The sequence below is a fragment of the Dermacentor silvarum genome, chromosome 7, assembly GCF_013339745.2.
Source record: "Dermacentor silvarum isolate Dsil-2018 chromosome 7, BIME_Dsil_1.4, whole genome shotgun sequence".
Classification (NCBI taxonomy): domain Eukaryota; kingdom Metazoa; phylum Arthropoda; class Arachnida; order Ixodida; family Ixodidae; genus Dermacentor; species Dermacentor silvarum.
In genome coordinates this window covers 115,235,673-115,257,343 of record NC_051160.1, presented here as the reverse complement: position 1 = coordinate 115,257,343, position 21,671 = coordinate 115,235,673, and the positions used below count along the sequence as shown (strand labels likewise).

The following is a 21,671-nucleotide window of genomic DNA, read 5'->3' as shown; positions in this document are numbered from 1 at the left end:
TCTTTACAAGACCCCATTATGTATCACACCGTGTTGATCATTGTCATAAAGTCGGGAGGTATCTATGTAACACAAAGCATTGTCCCAGTCTTATTTCCCTCGAACATGTATAGATTAGAACCGCCTTCCCGCTGATATTGTAAATATTACTGATAACAGCCTTTTTCGTGAAACTTTAGCTAACTTTGTATAACCAGGAGTTAATTTTTTGTGACGCAGCACCTAACACTATATTGAAAGAAACCTCTTGTATTCTAGCATTGTGTTTTGTTATATTAATCACTACGTTTTGCTTACTTCCTATGTACCACATTTGCTTTTGTACCACTCCCCTCTATAATGCCTCTGGTCCTGAGGGTACTATAAATAAATAAATAAATTTATTAAGTTAACATGCACAGCTTGCGTTTTACTAATAGATCTTTCTTTCCCACTTAGAACAATTGACTTGATTAAATAACACAGCGCTTCATAATGCATAACGTTTTACGTGTTTACTGGTGAGGATATTATTGATTCATAGCTTTCTTGCCTGTAGGGTCGTCGCACCAGACATGCGAGGGTATGGGCAGTCTACGAAGCCCTCCAGTGTTGAGGAGTACCAGATGTCTTACCTGATCGAAGATGTCAGGGGCCTCCTACAGTCTTTGGGTAAGACTCAAAAAGGCAGACCTGGATATAGTTAGAATTATTATTAAACTGACAACTAGAGGTAAACAAGGACGTATGCAAAGATGTTGCGTTTCTCTGTTCGTGTGTTCACTTACATCTGTAATAATCAATATTTCACCAATGTGTATTTCTCTATTCTGTACATGCTGTATTGCCCCCCTTACACAATGTCCCACGAGGGCGCTGTAAGGTACTCATAAATAAAATGAATAAAAATAAATGTAGATTTCGCTGCATCATGCTATGGTGGCTCGCGTCACCTTATCCCATATTTATTGAAGTATATTGGCATTATGGATATTCATAGTGCATTCATCAGCCTTTATTTTAAGCCCACGAGGGAACGAACGCTTCTCCCAACAATCCAGGGCCGGTATATTGTAGCGATGCCTTTCCAGTAATAATTCCTTTTCGCGCTTATCGCGTTTTGTCAGTGGTTGGAGCGACGGTCTGCTCGCGTTATCAACGGGATCAGCCCGCCGTGAGCGGTGGATGATAAGACTATAGAGTAGAATAAGTGATAATGCCTCGCTACAAAATCGCGGGCCAGATTACCATTGTCCCTCCTGTGCCCGTTGACTGCCGCGAATCTTCCAATCCGCAAAATTTCTAATCTCGACTCTCTTGCGCTCTGTCGCCCTCGCCAGCGTTTTAATTCACTTGCCACCCGATCAGACTACCTGCCATCTTTTCTGTACGCATCACGTTAAGGTACGTTCAGACTACGTACGTAATGTGCAGATATTTCGCAAGAAACGGAAGCGCAAACGCGAAAAGCGCAACTAAATTGTTCAGACTACAATCGTACGAAGTGTTAAGAGCGCAACAGTCGTCACGCACGCGAGCGTAATTGTTGGAAGGCCCGCTACTTTTACATTTCATACAGATACGACAGTTACGGCGTGGCCAATAAGCGCCGAAATTTCGGTTTTGAAATTTCCGGTGATGCGACTACAGGCATTCCCAGTTAGAGCAACGGCCCAACGGACATGGCTGCGTGTGTGCGTAGTAGCTTGTGTGCGTAGTTCGAGTAGTGTGCGTAGTTGTGTGCGTAGTCTGTTTACAGGCGCCATGTTGAAATCCACTGAGACGCAACTGGCCTGCTCACGTTTTGATTGACCGGTCTTAAGATGCGTAACGTATCCAACTGACAATGTGAATGACCAGCATTGTTAACGATCTTAACGCTTGTAACGCGCGATACGGTATTTATGACAGATGCGCGCTTTGCTAACGTTACGACCGCAGTCTGAACATACCTTTACTTGCGCAAGTCCACTTGTTGCTGTTCACCATATGATTAAATTTCTATAAACTTTACTTGAGGACACTATGGCGCCAGTGTCTACGGGAGCTCCAAGTGTGGTGGATCACTCGGCATGGGAATGATTGGTAGCACATGGATTTTCCTAAACACGGTTCATCTAGGTTCAAACGGGTTTGTGAATTTGCAAACGGGTCAATTTCAACAAAAGATCGCGTCATAAGTCCAACACTTTGCCAGAATTAGCCATGTGTGCAGAAAGTTATTGCCTTCGGGGTTTGAAAGAATATGGGGTTCTTGGAAATTTGGAATGATATAGCTAAAGAAGTAGCGTTACGGGAAGGTCTAAAGCTATCACCACGAAGAACAGAGAAATCCATGTACTGCCCCTCATTCCCACGGTAACTGAACAATATACCTGTGCCAGAGTTCGCTATAGTAATTTGCGCGGGAAGATTTATGCTGTTTGCAGCCATCCGAGATTCCCAGATCGGCATAGAAGGAGGTGAGGTGGAGATTGCGTCAACTTATCATTGGGCGTGATGCGTTGTTTGGCGAGTAGCATATGTTCTTCCCGCCACAATTTCGATTTGTTTTGAGTGCATGATTAGTCATTGAAAAACCGCGTTTGAGATCCTTTCCGGCTAGCGCTCTCTGGAGGCGCACCTTTGAAAAAAGTTTTCCTCTAACTTAGCGGCAGAAAAAGTTTGTTGATGAAACTACTTTAAATGAGCACTTCAATGTGAGTGTGTATGAGACCAACGAATGTCTCTTTCTGCCGATGCCAATCCTCCATTCCAGTTTTTGGGCTAGTCATTTTCCTATTTCATCGTCCTCATGATGTTCCAGTGAATCACCAATCGTACATTGCAGGCTTGCAGAGAAACGCACGCACAGTAGTGGCGGCCACCCTTGTCGGCCTGTTCTGGCGTTTGCTGACATGAAATAACGCCAGACGCTACGGTCTGGCCCCGAATTCACAAAAACTTCATACGTTACAATTGTTCGTAAGAAAGAATTGCAGCCAATCCGGATGCAAGACATATAATTATCTAAGGAGGCCGGCCAATGGCAAATATCACTTAGTAAAGAAAAGCTTTGTGAATCTGGCCCCTTATTGTGACAGTATTATCTAGCGGTCTTTTTTTAGGTCGGTACTTATAAAACTTCCAACATTTACTGCGACCCGCATGTCAACGAGAAAATAGGTTGATCGTGTTAGCTAGTTCGTTCGTCATGGCTCGGGTCCACGGCCCTGTATAACGTAACGTAATGGAAAAGGGTACCAGAACAAGTGTACCTGGGACTGAACGCACATTCACAGGTTTCAAACTGAGAGTTCAAACCGCTATTCTGCAGCCGCTTTCAGCGAGCCAGTGAGTGATACCTGCATCATGATTTTGTGATTCTATGTTTAGCATGCGTTTTATGTTAAAAAAATTATAAAGAATAAACTTCTTAAAATTAATAATTTATTCCTCCCCTATATATTTAGTAATGCGTAAAGGCTAGAGTTACACTTAAAAACTAGTAAAATTGTACGAGCCACAAAACAAAGCTGTCCGTAATATATCCAACATTCACACAATAGCACCGTCGCTTTCCGCGAAAGTTTTGATGCACTGGAAATCATTAGGCTTGATGGAAATTCGTTTCCACCACGACCGCATCACATCTGTACAAAAGTGTTACTGATACATCCATATCAATCTGACCATATGAAAAAACAACATTTTTTTTCCACAGTGGTGAATCTTGCCCAACCGTAAAATCTTCAAGCAGCGCACAGTAAGGAAAACCAACGCATCCGAGGTTCATGACGAACGGCGGATAGCAAATCCTTCGCTAGTGACTTCCTCAAATACTAAATTGGTTACCTGGCATTCGACGAACGCAGTGAAAAATTTTACCTTTACCCTTTTCTCTCCCACTTTTAGCGCGTTATAGAAGTGAATAGGTCTGGACGTGTTTCATGAACATTTCTTCAACCATTCTTCCTTGTTTGGTTTTGTGTTACGTATACCTTATATGTATATGCAATTCATTAACTTTTATGTTTATTTGGTTTTAAACCTATTTATTAATATTTGCTATTTGTCGCACCCACATTGTCGCACCCGTATTATAATAGGGAATAGTTAAAATGCCCAGCAGACAAAAAAGTAAAAGAAAATGTAAGATGCAAGAGTTTGTCATTAAAAAGTGATAGCTAAAATCTCACTAAAAGCGGTGTTGTCAGTAACATCTACAATATCCACGGGAAAGTGATTCCAGTCGATTCAGGTGCAAAGCAAAAAATGCCGGCATAATACTTTGCATGGATCAGTTGTAAATTTATGCTGGCTGTTGACACGGTGCGATACACAATGTACGATGACTATTAGAATAACTTCAGTTGTCTTATTAGAATAATTTCAGTTGTCTGAACTTATCCTAACTCCTACACGTGCGGATGGTATTCTTCATCTGCTTCAAACAACACATCGCAAACGTGTTACTGTGGAAGTGCTAGACTATATCACCGCTAATAGTGTTATAGATTGTACGTTAAAAACACATATATTATGCAACCATGGCAGAAAGAAGATATTTATGACTATTGTAAAGCTGATGCATAAAGCTTCAATGCGAACTTTTTGTATTTTATGTCATTCTTACAAACGTATCAAACGCATCCGCTGTCTGATAACTAGATTCTTTTTCGTGGCGAGTTGATAAGGCTTCGGGAGAGATGCAGGAAACAAGCGACGGTTTACCCGTGAGATTAAGCGATATTTTAAATTGAAAGAAACATTTCTATCGAATAGCAACGCGCACAAAATCTGGTCAAGCTTGGTCGCAATATTAACCTTTTTCTAAACAATGTACAATAATAATTCAGGCTGCCAAATTGAAATTTTTCATCCATAACATTGCGCAGTTTATAAAAATAGATCCAAAAAATTCTAGGTGGTCATACCTACTGCACCTGCAAATGAGTTACCTGTAAAAGAGTCTGGGGCTGCACTTCATGTCCTTGATGTTGCTGATCAGTTTAATATATTCTTTTACAGTGTATTTCATGACGAAGTTTCCATAAATACACCATCACAATTCTCCGAGAGTTCATGAATTATGCATTGCGTTACTGTGACCTCTGACGTCATCATCATCAGCCTATATTTTATGTCCACTGCAGGACGAAGGCCTCTCCCTGTGATCCCCAATTACCCCTGTCTTGCGCTAGCGTATTCCAACTTGCGCCTGCAAATTTCCTAACTTCATCCTCCCATCAGGTTTTCTGCCGACCTCGACTGCGCTTCCCTTCTCTTGGTATCCATTCTGTAACCCGAATGGTCCACCGGTTATCCATCCTACGCATTACATGGCCTGCCCAGCTCCATTTCTTCCGCTTAATGTCAACTAGAATATCGGCTATCCCCGTTTGTTCTCTGATCCACACCGCTGTCATCCTGTCTCTTAACGTTAGTCCTAAGATTTTATTGCGATAGCAATTATATGGACACTGCAACCGGATTTCTGCCGTCGCCGTCGCCGTGAGGTTCCCGTATAGATAAAACCTTCGTCGCGCGCCGTATGCCCGACGGAAGCGTGCGGGGACGCGCGCTATCACGGAGAGCGAACGCACTCAATCTCCCACGCGCAAGCAAGGAAGGGGGAAGCCAGCGCCGGAGGGAGCGGGGGGAGGGGGCGCAGTTCTACTCTGCCAACAACCGCGCTCGTCGCTCGCCCGCACCGTCTCTTATCTCCACACGGCTCTGACCTTTGTATGCGCTGTGCATTCGCCGCTCACTTTCCGTTGAAGCGATAGACCGCACGTACCTTCGCCCGCTGCGGCGTATGCGCTTGCTGCCAGCGTTTTGACAGTCGTTGTCTGCAGTCGTTCAGTGTGATCTATTCATGTTTGTTTGTGCGCGCTCACACCACGCTTGTTCATTCAGTTAGTAATAGTCGGGCCACATTTTCCAACGCACGCTACACATGCAATGCTGCCCGGATCGCCAGTGCAGTGCTACAGGTGTTGTTGTTGTTGTTGTTGTTTATTAATACTGTCAACCCAATTAAGGGCCTTTACAGGAGTGGAAAAAAAATAGAAGAAAAGATACAAAATTCTGCTCCATCTCGAGCAAAAACAAAAATATACAAGGCTGTATAATGGCAATATCTACAAAAAGTGACATGCAGTGAACAATGACAAAATACATTGTTTTATGCGCACCAGAAACAAAAATACATGCTAAGACGCATTCATACCAGAGAAGATGACATTCTCTAAACCAGCACTAAAATCACTGACGGAGGCAGATGTGACAACTGAATTTGGTAATTCATTCCATTCCTTAATCACCCTGGGAAAAAAGCTGTACTTGAATGTATCATTTCGTGTAACTGGCGGCTGTATGTATAAGCTGTGCCTGTGTCTGAAGCGTTGATCCGGTGAAATTATGCAGTATTCAGATAAATTTATTTTAACCTGGTTATGAATAATTAAAAACAAAAATTTCAAGTTCGCACGCGCTGCCCACGGGAAGAGCTTCTCATCAACACCACCGTTTCACACGCGCCTTCTCGTGGTCATCGAGTCTCTCTTCATGTCGGTCTACTTACGCCGCAGCACACCTGCTTACTTAATCAGCTCACGTTTACTACAATTCATATTGCTACCAAAGGCGCTCACCTTACTTCGTATGACATTGCTGTGTTGCTATCGCATTCATTGCTTCGCCCTTAGGAGCCACTTCCCGTCTCCTTCTTCCGCCATGGCCCTAACGAAGCAAACCGCCCGCAAGAGTACCGGCGGGAAGGCTCCGCGTAAGCAGCTTGCCACCAAGGCTGCTCGCAAGAGTGCACCTGCCACCGGCGGTGTCAAGAAGCCGCATCGTTATAGGCCGGGGACCGTAGCCCTGCGTGAAATCCGTCGTTACCAGAAGTCAACCGAGCTGCTGATCCGCAAGCTGCCGTTCCAGCGCCTGGTGAGGGAAATCGCGCAGGACTTCAAGACCGACCTGCGATTCCAGAGCTCGGCTGTGATGGCTCTTCAGGAGGCTAGCGAGGCCTACCTGGTCGGTCTCTTCGAGGACACCAACCTGTGCGCCATCCATGCAAAGCGCGTTACCATCATGCCCAAGGACATCCAGCTGGCCCGCCGCATCCGTGGCGAGCGTGCCTAAGTTCGACCGCTGTCTGCACCGCGCAGCCTTGCGTCAGGCAAGCAACACAAAACGGTCCTTCTCAGGACCACCTACATGTCTGCTTTGGCTACGGGAATACGCGAGACCTAGTACTCCGAACCGTACACCTCTCGGTCGGTCTCTCGGGTGTCCGAAGAACTGTGACATTTTTTTTTCGTTCCATCGCTTTTGTGCGGTCCTTAATTTTTTCTCGAGCTTCTTTGTTAACCTCCAAGTTTCTGCCCCTTATGTTAGCACCGGTAGAATACAATGATTGTACACTTTTCTTTTCAACGACAGTGGTAAGCTTCCAGTCAGGATTTGGCAATGCCTGCCGTATGCACTCCAACCCAATTTTATTCTTCTGTAAATTTCTTTCTCGTGATCAGGGTCCCCTGTGAGTAATTGACCTAGATGAAGATACTCCTTTGCAGACTCTAGAGGCTGACTGGCGATCCTGAATTCTTGTTCCCTTGCCAGAATATTGAACATTATCTTTGTCTTCTGCATATTAATCTTCAACCCCACTCTTACACTTTCTCGGTTAAGGTCCTCAATCATTCGTTGTAATTCGCCCCCGTGATGCATAATAGGACAATATCATATGCAAACCAGAGGTTGCTGAGATATTCGTCGTTGATCCTCACTCCTAAGCCTTAACAGTTTAAGAGGTTCAATACTTCTAAGGATGCAGTGAATAGCATTGGAGAGATTCTGTCTCCTTGCCTGACTCCTTTCTTGACAGGTAACTTTCTACTTTTCTTGTGGTGAACCAATGTAGCTGTGAAATCTTTGTAGATATTTTCCAAGATATTCACGTATGCCTCCTGTAGTCCTTGATTACGCAATGCCTTCATGACTGCTGGTATCTCTACTGAATCAAATACCTTTTCATAATCTATGAAAACCATAGGCCGAGGTACTTATTACTCGCGTAACCTACTCGCTTATTACAAGGCTGAATTGAAAACTCTACAGCGACAGTTGCCACTGGGAGTGCCTTGGTTATACTGTAGGCAGTAAAGCTGAGTTTGTGCTGCCCTAAATAGGAAAACTGAAGTACCTTGGGCAGATCCATGTATCAAACCATCTTGGTTTGGTACAAACAGGATCATTCACTTAGCTTACTATGAGTTTTGATTTTGAACACCTCAGTGAGTTATTTCACTTTCATGTGTCCGAAGCAATGAAGAGGCTTCAACTTCTTGTTAGCTGCAACCGTAAGGTCTCAGAGGCATATCCAGCGCAAAATATTTGGCCGAACAGCTGTGTCAGCTTTGAAAGACGTACTTGTCATAACAGTTTCTGAATCAGTATAACTGTGAATTATTAACCTGGGTTACCCACGTAGCACATGAGAATTAAATACTGGCCATTGCATTTACGCATTCTGACAAGTGACAGTCTGAAGTCATTTCAAGTTCTCGCCTTTTATCACGGGCGTCAAACAATTTTCTTCTGGTAATAAGGAGCAAAAGGAGAACATTGTGAAAGCAGGAGCCTTGCTTTCACCTAGTTCTCGTTTTGTGTTCACTCCGACTTGGAGAAATATATACGTGTGTGCCACTTGGCTTGTGCTGATCTTGAATGACTCTCTTACATGCCAACTTGGGTCTCCGGGTATGTGCCATTAGGTGCGTACTGCTCTTCAATGAACGCCTTTGATGCTAAGTTGATGCTGAGAGTGCGGCAAGGGAGGGAACAATTATAAGCATTCGCAGACACAAGCGCGCCACACTTCTTGTCTCTAAAGGCCACAAGTGGACTTCTCGGCGCAGCGTGTATAGACAGAAGCACGAGAGAGGAGCTCGGCTGTCGCATGACGCGTTTCTCAGCGTTCGCACGCACCGGCGCGTCATGCATTTCAGAGGCCACGCGCAGGCTTCGCGGCGGCGGCGTTAGATGGCGCTGACTGTACTTGGTGAAGCGCGAAAGAGCAGTCCTGTTGCAGTAGACGCCTCATGCATAGCTCGTTTTGACAGTGGCAATACGTTGTTCGCGATATTTATTCAATGATAACGCCTTGCCGTTGACAGTGATCGGGAGATCAGTGCTGCCGCAATTTTTTGAAGGCTCTCGGCACTACCCTCTTTCGTGGGTCATGCGTTCAGCCTCGCAGCCTCTCACCATTTTTTGTTCATTTCGTTATACAGTGCACCGATAGGACACACACACACACACACACAGACACACACACACACACACACACACACACACACACACACACACACACACACACGCACACGCACACACACACACACACACACACACACACACACACACACACACACACACACACACACACACACACACACAATCCGGAGTTTGCGGTTCCACGTCACGCACCTTTAACGTTTTTTCTGCAGGGAGGAACAAGGTGATCCTGGTTGGTCACGACTGGGGTGCCGTGGTGTCGTGGTGCTTCGCCAACAGGTACCCGCAGATGGTCGACAGGCTGGTTACCATCAACGGAGGCCACCCGGATGCAATGAGGCAACTGCTGGAGACCAGCCTCACGCAGATATTCAAGTCGCGGTGAGGCCACGTCCTACATCGAAGGGGCACACTTATACTGTTGCCCCGAGAGCTACGTCCTGCTTGAATATGAGATCGTTGTTGCTGACTCTTTTCAACAAAATGGCGAACTGGGCGAGTTGTGGATTCATGGTTTGGACAGCGGTTAAGAGACAAAAACCACTGATGAAACAGGACGGGCGCTTTCTATCAACTGAAAAGGTGTTATTCGATCCCCCCCCACATATATATATATATTGTAAGCACATTTCACGTACTTCATCGTTCTCATTTGTATATAGCCATCATCATCCCTGTTTTTCTTCTTCTTCGTGTTTGAGCCTTGGCCGTGCCGGTGGAATAAACGGGTCTGCCAGTGCTGCCTGTCCTGGTCGTCTTCCGTCTGTCAAAGTGGTGGAGGCGCGTCAAGATCCCGACGTCCTCCTGCGTTCCTGCCCTACCTGGAGCTACGTTCCGGTCGCCGCCTGCGCCCGGCCACCCCCACAGCTATGACCACCCCTGCGTCGGCCGCCGGCACTATCACTACCCCTAACGCTCCTGTTCCTACGACATCGGCTGCACTGACATCGTGCACCGTTACCACCCCTCACCGTGATCCACCAGTCTTTGCGGGTCTCCGCGGGGAAGACGTCGACGACTGGCTCGACAACTACAACCGCGTGAGTTCGGCCAATGGGTGGACCGATAGACAGAAGTTGACTAACGTCGCATTCTATCTGACCCACGTTGCGAAGACGTGGTATTTTAACCACCAAACTGACTTCGCCGACTGGTCAGCGTTTACTACCAGCTTGCGGCAAATTTTCGCGTCTTCATCTGGCCGTTCAGAAGTCGCCAAACAGAAGCTCGCTGCGCGTGTTCAACTTCCACAAGAGTCATATACTTCGTACATCGAAGATGTCCTGGCTCTATGCCGCCGCGCCAACGTTGGAATGACTGAAGCCGAACGCATTCGCCATATTCTTAAAGGCATTGGTTCCATCGCATTCAACGCCTTAGCTGTCCAAAATCCTACCTCGGTTCAAGATATTACATCGACGTGCCAGCGCTTGGACGAGCTTCAGGCCCTCCGTCTTCACCGTGACAGCGACCTTCCAATGCCACCTCATTCTGATTTACGTGCTCTTATCCGCTCTATTATTCGCGAAGAACTTCAGGAGCAGCAACAGCGGCGATCCACTGTTGTTCCTGCCCCATCGCCAACGTTCGACTTGCGCAACCTTGTGAAGGAGGAGTTGGCAGTCATGACGACACCGACGTCTGTTGCCCCAGCAGCGTTCCCGATGCCCACATACGCAGAAGTCGCTGCAATGCCACCTGCTACTGTCCCTTCTGGGCCTCCTGACCTCACCTGCGGCCTTTTAGCCTCTATGGGCGCCCGAGCACCTGCTGCACCTTCGTATAGTCCGTGACGTCCACCTCGTCCGGTCTGCTTTTACTGCGGTATACGGGGCCACATATCGGGTTACTGCCGTCGCCGCCAGCTGGATGTAAGCCGAGGCTATGCCGATTTCGAGCGAGACGAGAACCGACGACACGACGCTTACTACCCAGGCCCGTCCGCTTTTACGCAGCGTCGTTCTCCATCTCCTCCAGCGTCTCCACGTCTGCCTCAGGGCTCCCGTTCGGCTAGACGACGTTCTCCTTCTCACTACCGCCGCTCTGCATCACCGCTTCGCCCCATCTCCCGCCTTGCTGACCAACACTCGGAAAACTAAGGATTGCAGTTTTTGGAGGGAAAACTGCGTCCTGTCGAACTTCGGAAATACCTCCTTGTCGCCCGGCCAATATGCTATCTGTAACTCTCGAAGGTGTTCCTGTGCAAGCTCTCGTCGATACTGGTGCCGCTGTTTCCGTTCTGCGTAGTGATTTGTGCTCACGCCTCCGTAAAGTCAGTCCGCCTTATCTTGGACCCGTTTTACGCGGCGCTAATAACGTACCCATTCACCCCGACGGACAATGTACGGCTCGTGTTTTGATCGACGGCATTCGTCACCACATTGAGATGATTGTGCTACCCGCGTGCATCCATGAACTTATTCTCAGTTGGGACTTCCTGCATTCTGCCTCCGCTGTTATATCATGTAGGGAGAAAGTCGTCCACATCACAGATACCACGGATGCACCTGTTTTGGAGTCGTCACCCTCCACGTTGGACTTGGCTGTCGCTGCAGACTACGTCCTTCACCCTGGTCACGAACACGTTGTAGCTGTCACATCCAGCCAGATAACCGATGGAGACGCACTGGTTACCCCCTCTTCACGCTGCACTTCACGAGGAATTCTAGTCGCCCCTTGTCTCGTGCGGTTTTCATGTGGCCGAGCTCTCCTGTACGCCTGCAACACAACCCCAGATCCTGTATTGTTGCCCAAAGGGATGACCGTGGCAACCTTCACCTGACCCGCCACTGATCTCTGTCGCTGCGCTTTCCCCTTCTTCGTCACCAGTACCAACCTCAGGTTTGGATTCTTCTTCTCTCCGAGCCCTAATTGGTTCTGACCTAACCGCTGCCCAGTCGGATGCGTTACTCGCCCTTTTGGCTAAGCAGAAATCCTGCTTTGATAGCTGTGCCACCGCATTGGGCCAGACTTCCGTAGCTGCACACCGCATCGAAACCGACGGTTCTGCAATTATACGCCGTCGCCCATATCGTGTTTCGCAGTCGGAACGGAAGATCATTGAAGAACAAGTTGATGACATGCTAGCACGAAATATTATACGACCTTCATCCAGTTCCTGGGCGTCTCCTGTCGTTCTGGTGAAGAAAAAGGATGGTTCCGTTCGCTTTTGCGTTGATTATCGAGCGCTCAATAAGATTACACGCAAGGATGTGTATCCCATGCCTCGAATTGACGACGCCTTAGATACACTACAAGGAGCGGAATATTTTTCCAGCCTCGATCTGCGATCGGGATATTGGCAAATTCCCATGAACGAGGCTGACAAAGAGAAAACCGCTTTCGCCACGCCGGACGGACTTTATGAATTTAATGTAATGCCATTTGGCCTGTGCAACGCTCCAGCCACGTTTGAGCGTATGATCGACACTGTTCTTCGTGGCCTTAAGTGGAAGACCTGCCTCTGTTATCTGGATGACATCGTTGTTTTTTCTTCCAGCTTCAGCCAACACCTACAGAGATTAGACGAAGTCCTCCAATGCCTTTCAGATGCTGGTCTCCAGATTAATACTAAAAAGTGCACATTCGCCAGCAGAAGCATCAAAGTGCTGGGTCACGTCGTTTCAAAAGACGGCGTCCAACCTGACCCTGAGAAGATTGCTGCTGTGCTTCAATTCCCTTGCCCATCAAATCAAAAAACATTGCGCAGCTTTCTCGGCCTGGCGTCTTACTTTCGCCGTTTTATACGCAATTTTGCTACAACTAGCAGCTCCTCTACATAAGCTCCTGGTCACCGGCGCCTCTTTCACATGGTCCGAAGACTGTGAGTCGGCATTTCAAGCCCTTAAGAAACATCTCACTTCCGGACCGGTGCTTCGCCATTTTGATGAGAGGGCACCCACTATACTCCACACTGACGCAAGTGCGCAAGGCATCGGAGCAGTGCTCCTGCAACGGGGTCCCGCGTCTAAAGAGCAGGTTGTGGCGTATGCTAGCCGGACCCTCTCGCCATCTGAACGGAACTACACGATCACAGAGCAGGAATGCCTGGCTATTGTTTGGTCCATTCAGAAGTTTCGCCCGTATCTCTATGGTCGCCACTTCACCATCGTCACCGACCATCATGCTCTGTGTTGGCTGTCATCTATGAAGAACATGTCAGGACGCCTGGGACGCTGGATACTGCGCTTACAAGAATATGATTTCACGATAACGTACCGGTCTGGCAAATGTCATCATGATGCAGACGCACTGTCTCGATGCCCGCTTTCGCCTTCTATCGATCGTGCGCACTCCCCGTCTCTACCACGTCACTCTGGCGCTACGCCTGCCGCCCACCAGCTCACGCTAATGTCACTGGATCAAGCTCAGCTTTCTTCACGCTCCGATTTAGCTTCCCTTCAGCACGCAGACTCCTACTGTCGAACTCTCATTGATCGCCTTCGCGGCCTAACTAAACCACCCAACAGCCGCTTGCGACGCCAGCTTCAGCAATTTCGCCTTCAAGATGGGGCGCTTCATCGTTATATTTATCATCCTACGGGTAACAAGTGGGTCCCAGTCATACCTCGCTGCCTTCGTCTTCGAGTTTTAGAAGCATTTCATGATGACGTTGCCGCCGGCCACTTAGGCTTCCACAAGACCTACGACCGCATCAAGACCCGCTGCTTCTGGCCTGGATTGTCCACCACGGTAGCCAAATACGTTGCCTCATGTGCGCTGTGTCAGCACCGCAAACGCTCCACATCCCCGCCTGCCGGTTTTCTTCAGCCTCTGCCATGTCCGACCGAACCTTTCGAGTGCGTTGGAATTGACTTATACGGTCCCTTGCCATTGACGCCCTCCGGTCACCGCTGGATCGTCACAGCGGTAGACCACTTAACAAGATACGCCGAGACTGCGCCTCTTCGATCTGGTGCTGCTTCTGAGGTTGCTGACTTTTTCCTGCAATCCATAGTCTTGCGCCATGGTGCTCCTCGCGTTCTTTTGTCCGATAATGGCAAAACCTTCATGTCCCACGTCCTCGAAGAAGTCTTGCGGCAGACTAATACGAAGCATAAAACCACTTCTACATATCACCCGCAAACCAACGGCCTTACTGAACGCTTCCACCGAACGCTCTCTGACATGATTTCTATGTACTTACGTCCTGACCACACAAACTGGGACAACATCCTTCCCTGTGTTACTTTCGCTTATAATACTGCGACACAACGAACTACCGGTTACAGCCCTTTCTTCCTGGTGTATGGACGATCTGCCTCCTCCGTCTTCGACACCGAATTCTTTATCTCTCCTGCTTCGCCTAACACCTCCCTCCCAGATGAGTTTGCAGCTCGACTCGCGCATTGCCGTGAAATTGCTCGTCGCAACACCGCCGCTACCCAAGAAGAAAGAAAACTTCGCTGCGACAGTAAACGCCGCGACATCGCCTTCCATCCTGGAGACCAAGTCCTCCTATGGACGCCGGTTCGAACCCCTGGACTTTGCGAGAAATTCCTTCACCGGTACATAGCCATCATCATCCCTGTTTCTCTTCTTCTTCGTGTTTGAGCCTCGGCCGTGCCGGTGGAATAAACGGGTCTGCCAGTGCTGCCTGTCCTGGTCGTCTTCCGTCTTTCAATATATATATATATATATATATATATATATATATATATATATATATATATAAGATTAGGTAATGTTATCTTTGGACGTTGACCAACGCCGACTGTTTACCTTTGGTCTGATCTCGTGAACCATCGAGGCGCGACACCTGCAACGCCACTGGCACGCGCCTCATCACGTCAGTGCTCTTAGACGCCTTCAGGGCAACGCTAAGCCTTGCTGTCGCTTTCAATGTTGCGAAACTGACAATTTCTTATGCTACTTGACTTTGAGGTTGTATTGAATGGCACCTTTTCATTAGGGATTTTCTTATATCACACACCTAGATCATACTTGGTGCTCTGTTCTTAGGGTGTCTCTCCCTTTTGCCACCTACGGACCACCATCCGCACACTAATTTTTAGAACTAGCGTAAAAAAGAATAAAAACAAGCGACGCACAAAGAAAGCGGAAGGACAGGAAAACGGGCTTTTCCGACGTCTATTGCGCTACTCCTTGACATGACTGCAAGCTAACTCGTCTTGCTTGTTAATCGTAATATGCACTGCCTTGAACCTTGGTTGCATGGTCACTGACATTTACCGCCAGCCTCTGTGAAGAGAGCGTTTTCAACAACGACTGCCGAAGCTCTGCCTTAATACGGCGGATAAAACAAGAAACGACACGGTCAGTTTACACATAGTCAGCCCCGCCCGGAATGGTAATTGGTGATTTAACAATAACCCCAACCCTATACGTTTAATGTACACTCATTACCGTTGCACACAATGTACGGTACCTGTTTATGGTACGCTGACGTATGCTGTTCATGGTATGCATATAGCTTGTCAAAAGTTCCGAGGTCACGCTCTGAGTGACATTGTCTGTCTAAGGCAATAAAAAGTCAGAAAAGTCCGAATCAACGTACATCTCGATGTGCAGAGCTTGCAAGCAACATCATTTCGACAGAGAGGTCAGTACTCGACCCAACGACAAATCGTAGCAGTGCCTACGAAGTTTTGTGATAAAGTCTGCACTTGTGACGTGAGTGTTTATGTGTCTGCTTGCTGTATTTTGACATTTTTTGTTGTTTGTGATTCTCTTTACAACTTCTCCTTGCGCAGGGAGAATATCTACCTCTATCTGTAAAACAATTCGTTGACGCAGTATTTCTAGTTTGCACTCGAGTCATGCTCGTTTGACTACGTCGTCTGCATAAATAGATGCAACTTATTTGTGCATGTTCCAACTAGCGACGACAAGAAACTCTGTTAACAGAAACTATGTGATAGGCTACTTTAGTAACAAGAATAATGCAAAATAAAAGTAATTGAAACGGTGCACTACTGGGTTTATTATTCTTATGAGAAGTTCTACGAGTTGCGCTGCACCACAGTTGCTAATTCACGTTCTTTCTAGCCTGAGAAAGTCCTCCACATAGTCTTAACCTGTACAAACAAATATTTCAGATCTACCCATAATATAGCGCGTGACCTATAAGATATCAATCTCCATAATCAATTAAATTGTTTAATTATAACGACTAGCCTGAAGTAACTGAAATATTGATGCCATATTATATCCGGAATATCCGGAAAAATATCCGGAAACAATATCTAACTATGGAGGCTTTAAAAACACTGAATCACAATTTGTTATTGCGCTCTGTTTTTTTCGCTGTAGCTACATGGTCGCCTACCAGTGTCCCCGCATACCGGAGGCATGGCTGACCATGGACGACTTCGCCAAAGTGACGAGCCTGTGCAACAGCGGTGACGACGCACAAGAAACCTCCGTGCTCCAGTACGCTTTCTCAAAGCCAGGTATACATCGCAGTAAAGAAATTACGCAGATCCCACGCATTGTGGGAACCTATATTGCGGGAACCTATACTGTGGGAACAGATATTGTGGGAACCTATATAACGCTCGCGATGATCATGGCTTTCTGCCACATAATGCGAGTCATGCTGATATCGCCTTCGTCCTGAACTGCTGCAGCACAAGCTCTCGAAGCCAGGCATATTGGATAAAAAAAGTCAAACGTGATACACTTTAACTCGACTTTATCTAAAGATTGCATGCTGCCTGTGCAAGCGCAGCAGACAAGAGGCACACAGGAAGGCTTCCTGGGAGGCCACCTTGCAGCTCCTTCGTTATCGCAGAACTTGTTTTGCGTATCTTATGCCTCAGAATATTTTTTTTCAGAAACTTAAGAAAGTACGCTGTGCTTGCGGAAGTGGAGAAGCAGCTAGGAAAAAAATGTGGACACTCTTGAGCCTTTCATAAAAAGGGGTCTGTTTTTCTCACTCGAGCGACGAGTTATCACATTACACGTATAAGGAACAGTGTGCTGCAGAGCAAGACGAAAACACATGAACTTGGTTCAAGCCATGTTCTTGTGCTTAAAATGAACTGTAGCTTTGCGCGACTCTGTAAGTGACTTTTGTCGAGATCACGTTGCTTGATGAGGTGAGTTGTTACCTGATCATAATAACGAAAGAACGGAGCATGGTGCTCCCGATTGCGACATGGGCACAGCCAGCGGCGAGCCGGGGGCCCCAACGGGTCTCTGCCGGCTAGTCCCTCAGGACCTCAAAGTTCATTGCCTGTCTTTCTGTCTGTCCGGAGCCGCACCGACGTGAGAACTCGTGTTCACGAGCAATGACTCTCGCACCGAACAATTACGATCAAAGGCATAGAAAGCGCCGTGGCGACGCACAGCGCAGACGAAAAGATCCGCCTTTTAGATTGATCCTGTATTTCTTCTCTGTTTAGCGCTGTAAAACATATTCTTTGCCAAGTAAATGAAAATCGTCACTCACGTTTTAACTTATAAAAATTTTGGCTAGTGATCTTTTCTGGGCTGAAACTGACGCGAAGGCAACTACATATTCATGACATGACATTGCCTAGCTTATTGCACTGAGCGAGAAGAATCAGGTCGGCACTCGGGAGTACACTGAGTCGATCCACGCTAACATCACAGGCGTGACTTGTTCGATGGAGGTTTAGTGATTGGCACAAGGTGTGAGTAGACGTGTGTACAAACGAAAGTAGGTGAGATTGAATTTGAGCGACTGTCAGCGAGTGTGCGCGTACGTCGAGTGACTAGTTTTCTGAATGGAATTGAACACGAGTGCGAGTCGGCGGTGTGAGCAGGAATGCGAGTGAGTGCCGACGAGTGTGAGTACATGGGAGTGAGTAACGGCTTATTCCGCCTACCTAATGTCAGGAAGACCAAGGAGCATGTTTTTAACAGCGGAGCTGTTTAAGCCGGGCGTAATGTATCAACCGCGAACCGAAAGTGTGGGCCGATCCTGGCGGTTAGTGCAGAAAGTGTCCAAGCGCAATGGACACATATCCATACGAACTAGCGAAGCTGAGCCTGGCTAAGTCTAGCGAAGCGTGGTTGGGACTACTTAAGCTTAGTCATTCATCGATAGCCAATCGATAGCCAATCAATAGCTAACCGACAATCGATCAATAATCAATAAGCTCCGGAAAATGCTGGGGATGACTTGGTAGTGCTTAGCTTAGCCCAAATACGTGGTCAATACCTTGCGATGGCCTATCAATAGCCAATCAATAGGATATCGATAATCGATCAATAATCGATAAATTCCAGGAAATGCTGGGGATGACTTGGTAGTGCTTAACCTAGCCCAAAAGCCAGGACTAGCTAGGTGCCCATAAGCTCCGCTGTCTCTTTAGCATTGCGCCTCCAGTGCAAGCTACGCTAACTTTTTTTATTAACAACCACACGAAGACAACAGATAGTGAAGCTGCGGAAATAGTAAGAAAAATTACCTGTTATTTTTTAATCGCAATGTTTATTATAGATAAAGGTCCAATTTTGCAATAAACTTCATATTCATAACAAACAAAAACAGAAATGACCGGGAAGAAAGGACGCTTTGCCACCAGTAGGAACCGAACCCGTAGCTTGCGCATGACGCGTGTTGTGCTCCACTAATTGAGCTACGGCCACGGTTTTCGCCTTCTCCACTTTATTGTGTATTTCTGCGCGCTTATTAAAAGAAAGCACTAAGAATGTTCTACTCAGCGCCACACATGGCCATGTCGAGTGAATGTGGAATGACCTTTAAACCGTAGGCACGTCACAGAGTACGTATCTCAGGTTCGGATTAAAAAAATGCAGCCCCTCGATACTCCTGATTTATCTCGCTCATTCCATAACGAGGGTATCGACGTTTACAGCCTTGATGTCTTGAATTATGCACACGAGGGTTTTTGGCGAGTTTCCTGCTGCGAAGATCACGAGATTGCAGCGTTCTGCTGCTGCAATAACGCGGCGTCCCATAATTTCGATGGTTCTTTTTGGCGCACTGCGGTGTCAGCGCTCGTTTTCAGACACAGAGGAGATGTTGCGCACGAGCTTAAATTCAAGAACCCAGTGCTTTGCTCGGCAAATTTCATTGTTCCGGTGTTGCGCTAAAAATTGCGAAAGGAAAGCTGGAGTTCCGTTCTAGCGAATGAAATTTTGAGCATCAAAGGCGTGGGCAGTCAAGAGCCAACGACAAAACACCCGTTGTTATCTGCTTACCAGGGCATCAGCAGGATACAATGGACATCGAATGCACTAGTGACGAAATGTCGCGCATGTTTGGTGAACGCGCAGGTGCTGTGACGGCGGCAGTGAACTACTACCGTGCTACCTTCTGCAAGAAGTGGCAGCTGAGGAAGACGCGGTACCGCCGCCTTGACATCCCCACGCTCGTACTCTGGGGTTCCCGAGACCCGTACCTGACGCCGCAAGTGGCCGAACTGAGTAGGTGTCATTCGCCTGAAGCTGTTGTGCGCTTCTTGCGTGAATGTGGGCACTGGCCTCATCTGGAAAACGCACCGGCTGTCAACGAGGCCCTTTTAGCGTTCCTGGCCGCCGGCGCCCCGGCCGACACTGGTCAGAAAAGCTGGACTCAAACGCTGCCGGTCATCGCTGTGACACAAACAGCCTGAATAGAGATTTTTGGCCTCATTTGAAATCGAGGGCTCTGTCTTCGATCGAACGCCTTGGACCGTTTCTGACGTAAGTTCTGGAATATCAGAACACATCTGGAGCCGCGAGCATTCGCTGATGTGACAGTGTTTCTGCTGTTTGTCCGGCCAACGCGCAGGACATGATCTATGCTACGTGAAAATAAACGTGCTCTTAAACAAGTTTCTCGCCATGACCTCGTCTTGTGATACGGCTGGATCTACTGCTTTCCGTATAGCGTAAATGCTTCACAGGCCGCCACACACACACAGGGCCACCCTTCCAACTTGACACCTTCTCAAGTCACTCTGGCTTACACCCTACATAAGTTTGATGGCGCGTCGGCCCTGTCGCTTCTCCTACCACAGTAACGGCCGCTCGATTAAAACACACTGAAACACCAAGTTTACAACTTTGTCCCTAAGCTGCACACACCGATGTAACGCCTATTTTGACGTCTAATGCTGACAAATTGATATAGTGTTCACCGTGCTGAAAAAAATTTTTCCGCTTGGATTACCACGCGGCATAACGTCAGTATGAAACTAAATATAAGCATTAAGGCCCGTTTAATAGAGAAACCACAACAGTGACTTATAAAATGTGTTGTCCATAATCCATCTTTCAAAGTCATCAGCTTTACCACTGTTCAATTTACAACGTGCTGAAATATGGCACTAATTTGTTGCCAAAAATCAAGAGCATTATGTATATTTCATATAGCCGCTAATTAACCTACACAGGACAATATTTCACGGCACACACGAAACCGGAAGAACACACGAAAAACAGTGCCAGTGATTAGAGACGTGACTCCGCGAATGCGCGCTGAATATCCCTGGAACCAACGAGTAATCTCTTTAGCCTCCTGCACTCTCTCACTTTCTTCTTTCTTCTAATGACATATATGAAGAGATTGTGTCGCCAGAACTTACTGTAAATATAAATAAATAAATAAATAAATAAATAAATAAATAAATAAATAAATAAATAAATAAATAAATAAATAAATAAATAAATAAATAAATAAATAAATAAATAAATAAATAAATAAATATTGAAATGCCGACCTAGTGGTATGGGCAAAATTTCTGCACAGACCATACAACAGCCAGGCACTCCTATTCGGTGATTGTGTACTTTATTACCGCGGCAGTCTAAACGCGGAGCATCTATAATTCTATATAGTACCCTAGTTTATCTGCTTTAATTACTTTATCCGCGAAATTTCTAACCTCAGCATCCCAGACGATAGTTTTCAGGTGCCCCATGGACTTCTGCTCACTTTTTACAAACATTCCTCACAGTGGTGGAATAATTGCTTAACAGAGTCGAGACATGGGCAAATTGTAACAGTTCAGTCACAATGGTGGTCAGCGCACATCCAAAACAATTGATAAAAAAAGCAAAAGAACAAGCAAACCAAAACGAGACTGTAAGAGTGCTATCTCCTCGTAACATGCTTGTTTTATTTTGTCCTTTGATTAAGCGTAGTGCGCTGACCGCCATTATGAAGCAATAATAATAGCGACGGTATCCGCGTATGACAAATCGGTCTTCTCGCCGGATTTAGGTGGCGAGGTACTGTCCGCACCACCGACTATCGTACTCAATCATAACCATTTTTGAATTCAATGACAAGCACTTGTTTCATGTCAGTCGGACTACGATGGGCACAAAAATGGTGCCGAATTTTTCGAGCATTTACATGACATCTCTTGAAATGGTATTTGTTGAAGGGTGCGTCCTAAAGCCTTCATATTACAAAAGTTTTCTTGATGACATATTTCTCGTGTGGAACCACGATGAAGAATTGCTCTTTC

At 46.7% G+C, this 21,671-nt stretch overlaps 1 protein-coding gene across 2 annotated transcripts in view; it reads left to right on the top strand.

Moving 5' to 3' along the window:
• LOC119459096 (AB hydrolase superfamily protein YfhM) overlaps positions 1–20,014 on the top strand; it is a 44,079-nt gene extending 24,065 nt beyond the window's left edge. For both annotated transcript variants that reach the window (XM_049671136.1, XM_049671135.1), the window contains 4 exons: positions 539–651; positions 9,474–9,642; positions 16,534–16,673; positions 19,492–20,014. In XM_049671136.1, coding sequence (XP_049527093.1) covers positions 539–651; positions 9,474–9,642; positions 16,534–16,673; positions 19,492–19,829 — 760 coding nt within the window. In that variant the 3' untranslated portion in view covers positions 19,830–20,014. The remainder of the gene's footprint in view (positions 1–538; positions 652–9,473; positions 9,643–16,533; positions 16,674–19,491) is intronic.
• The last annotated feature ends 1,657 nt before the right edge of the window (positions 20,015–21,671 follow it).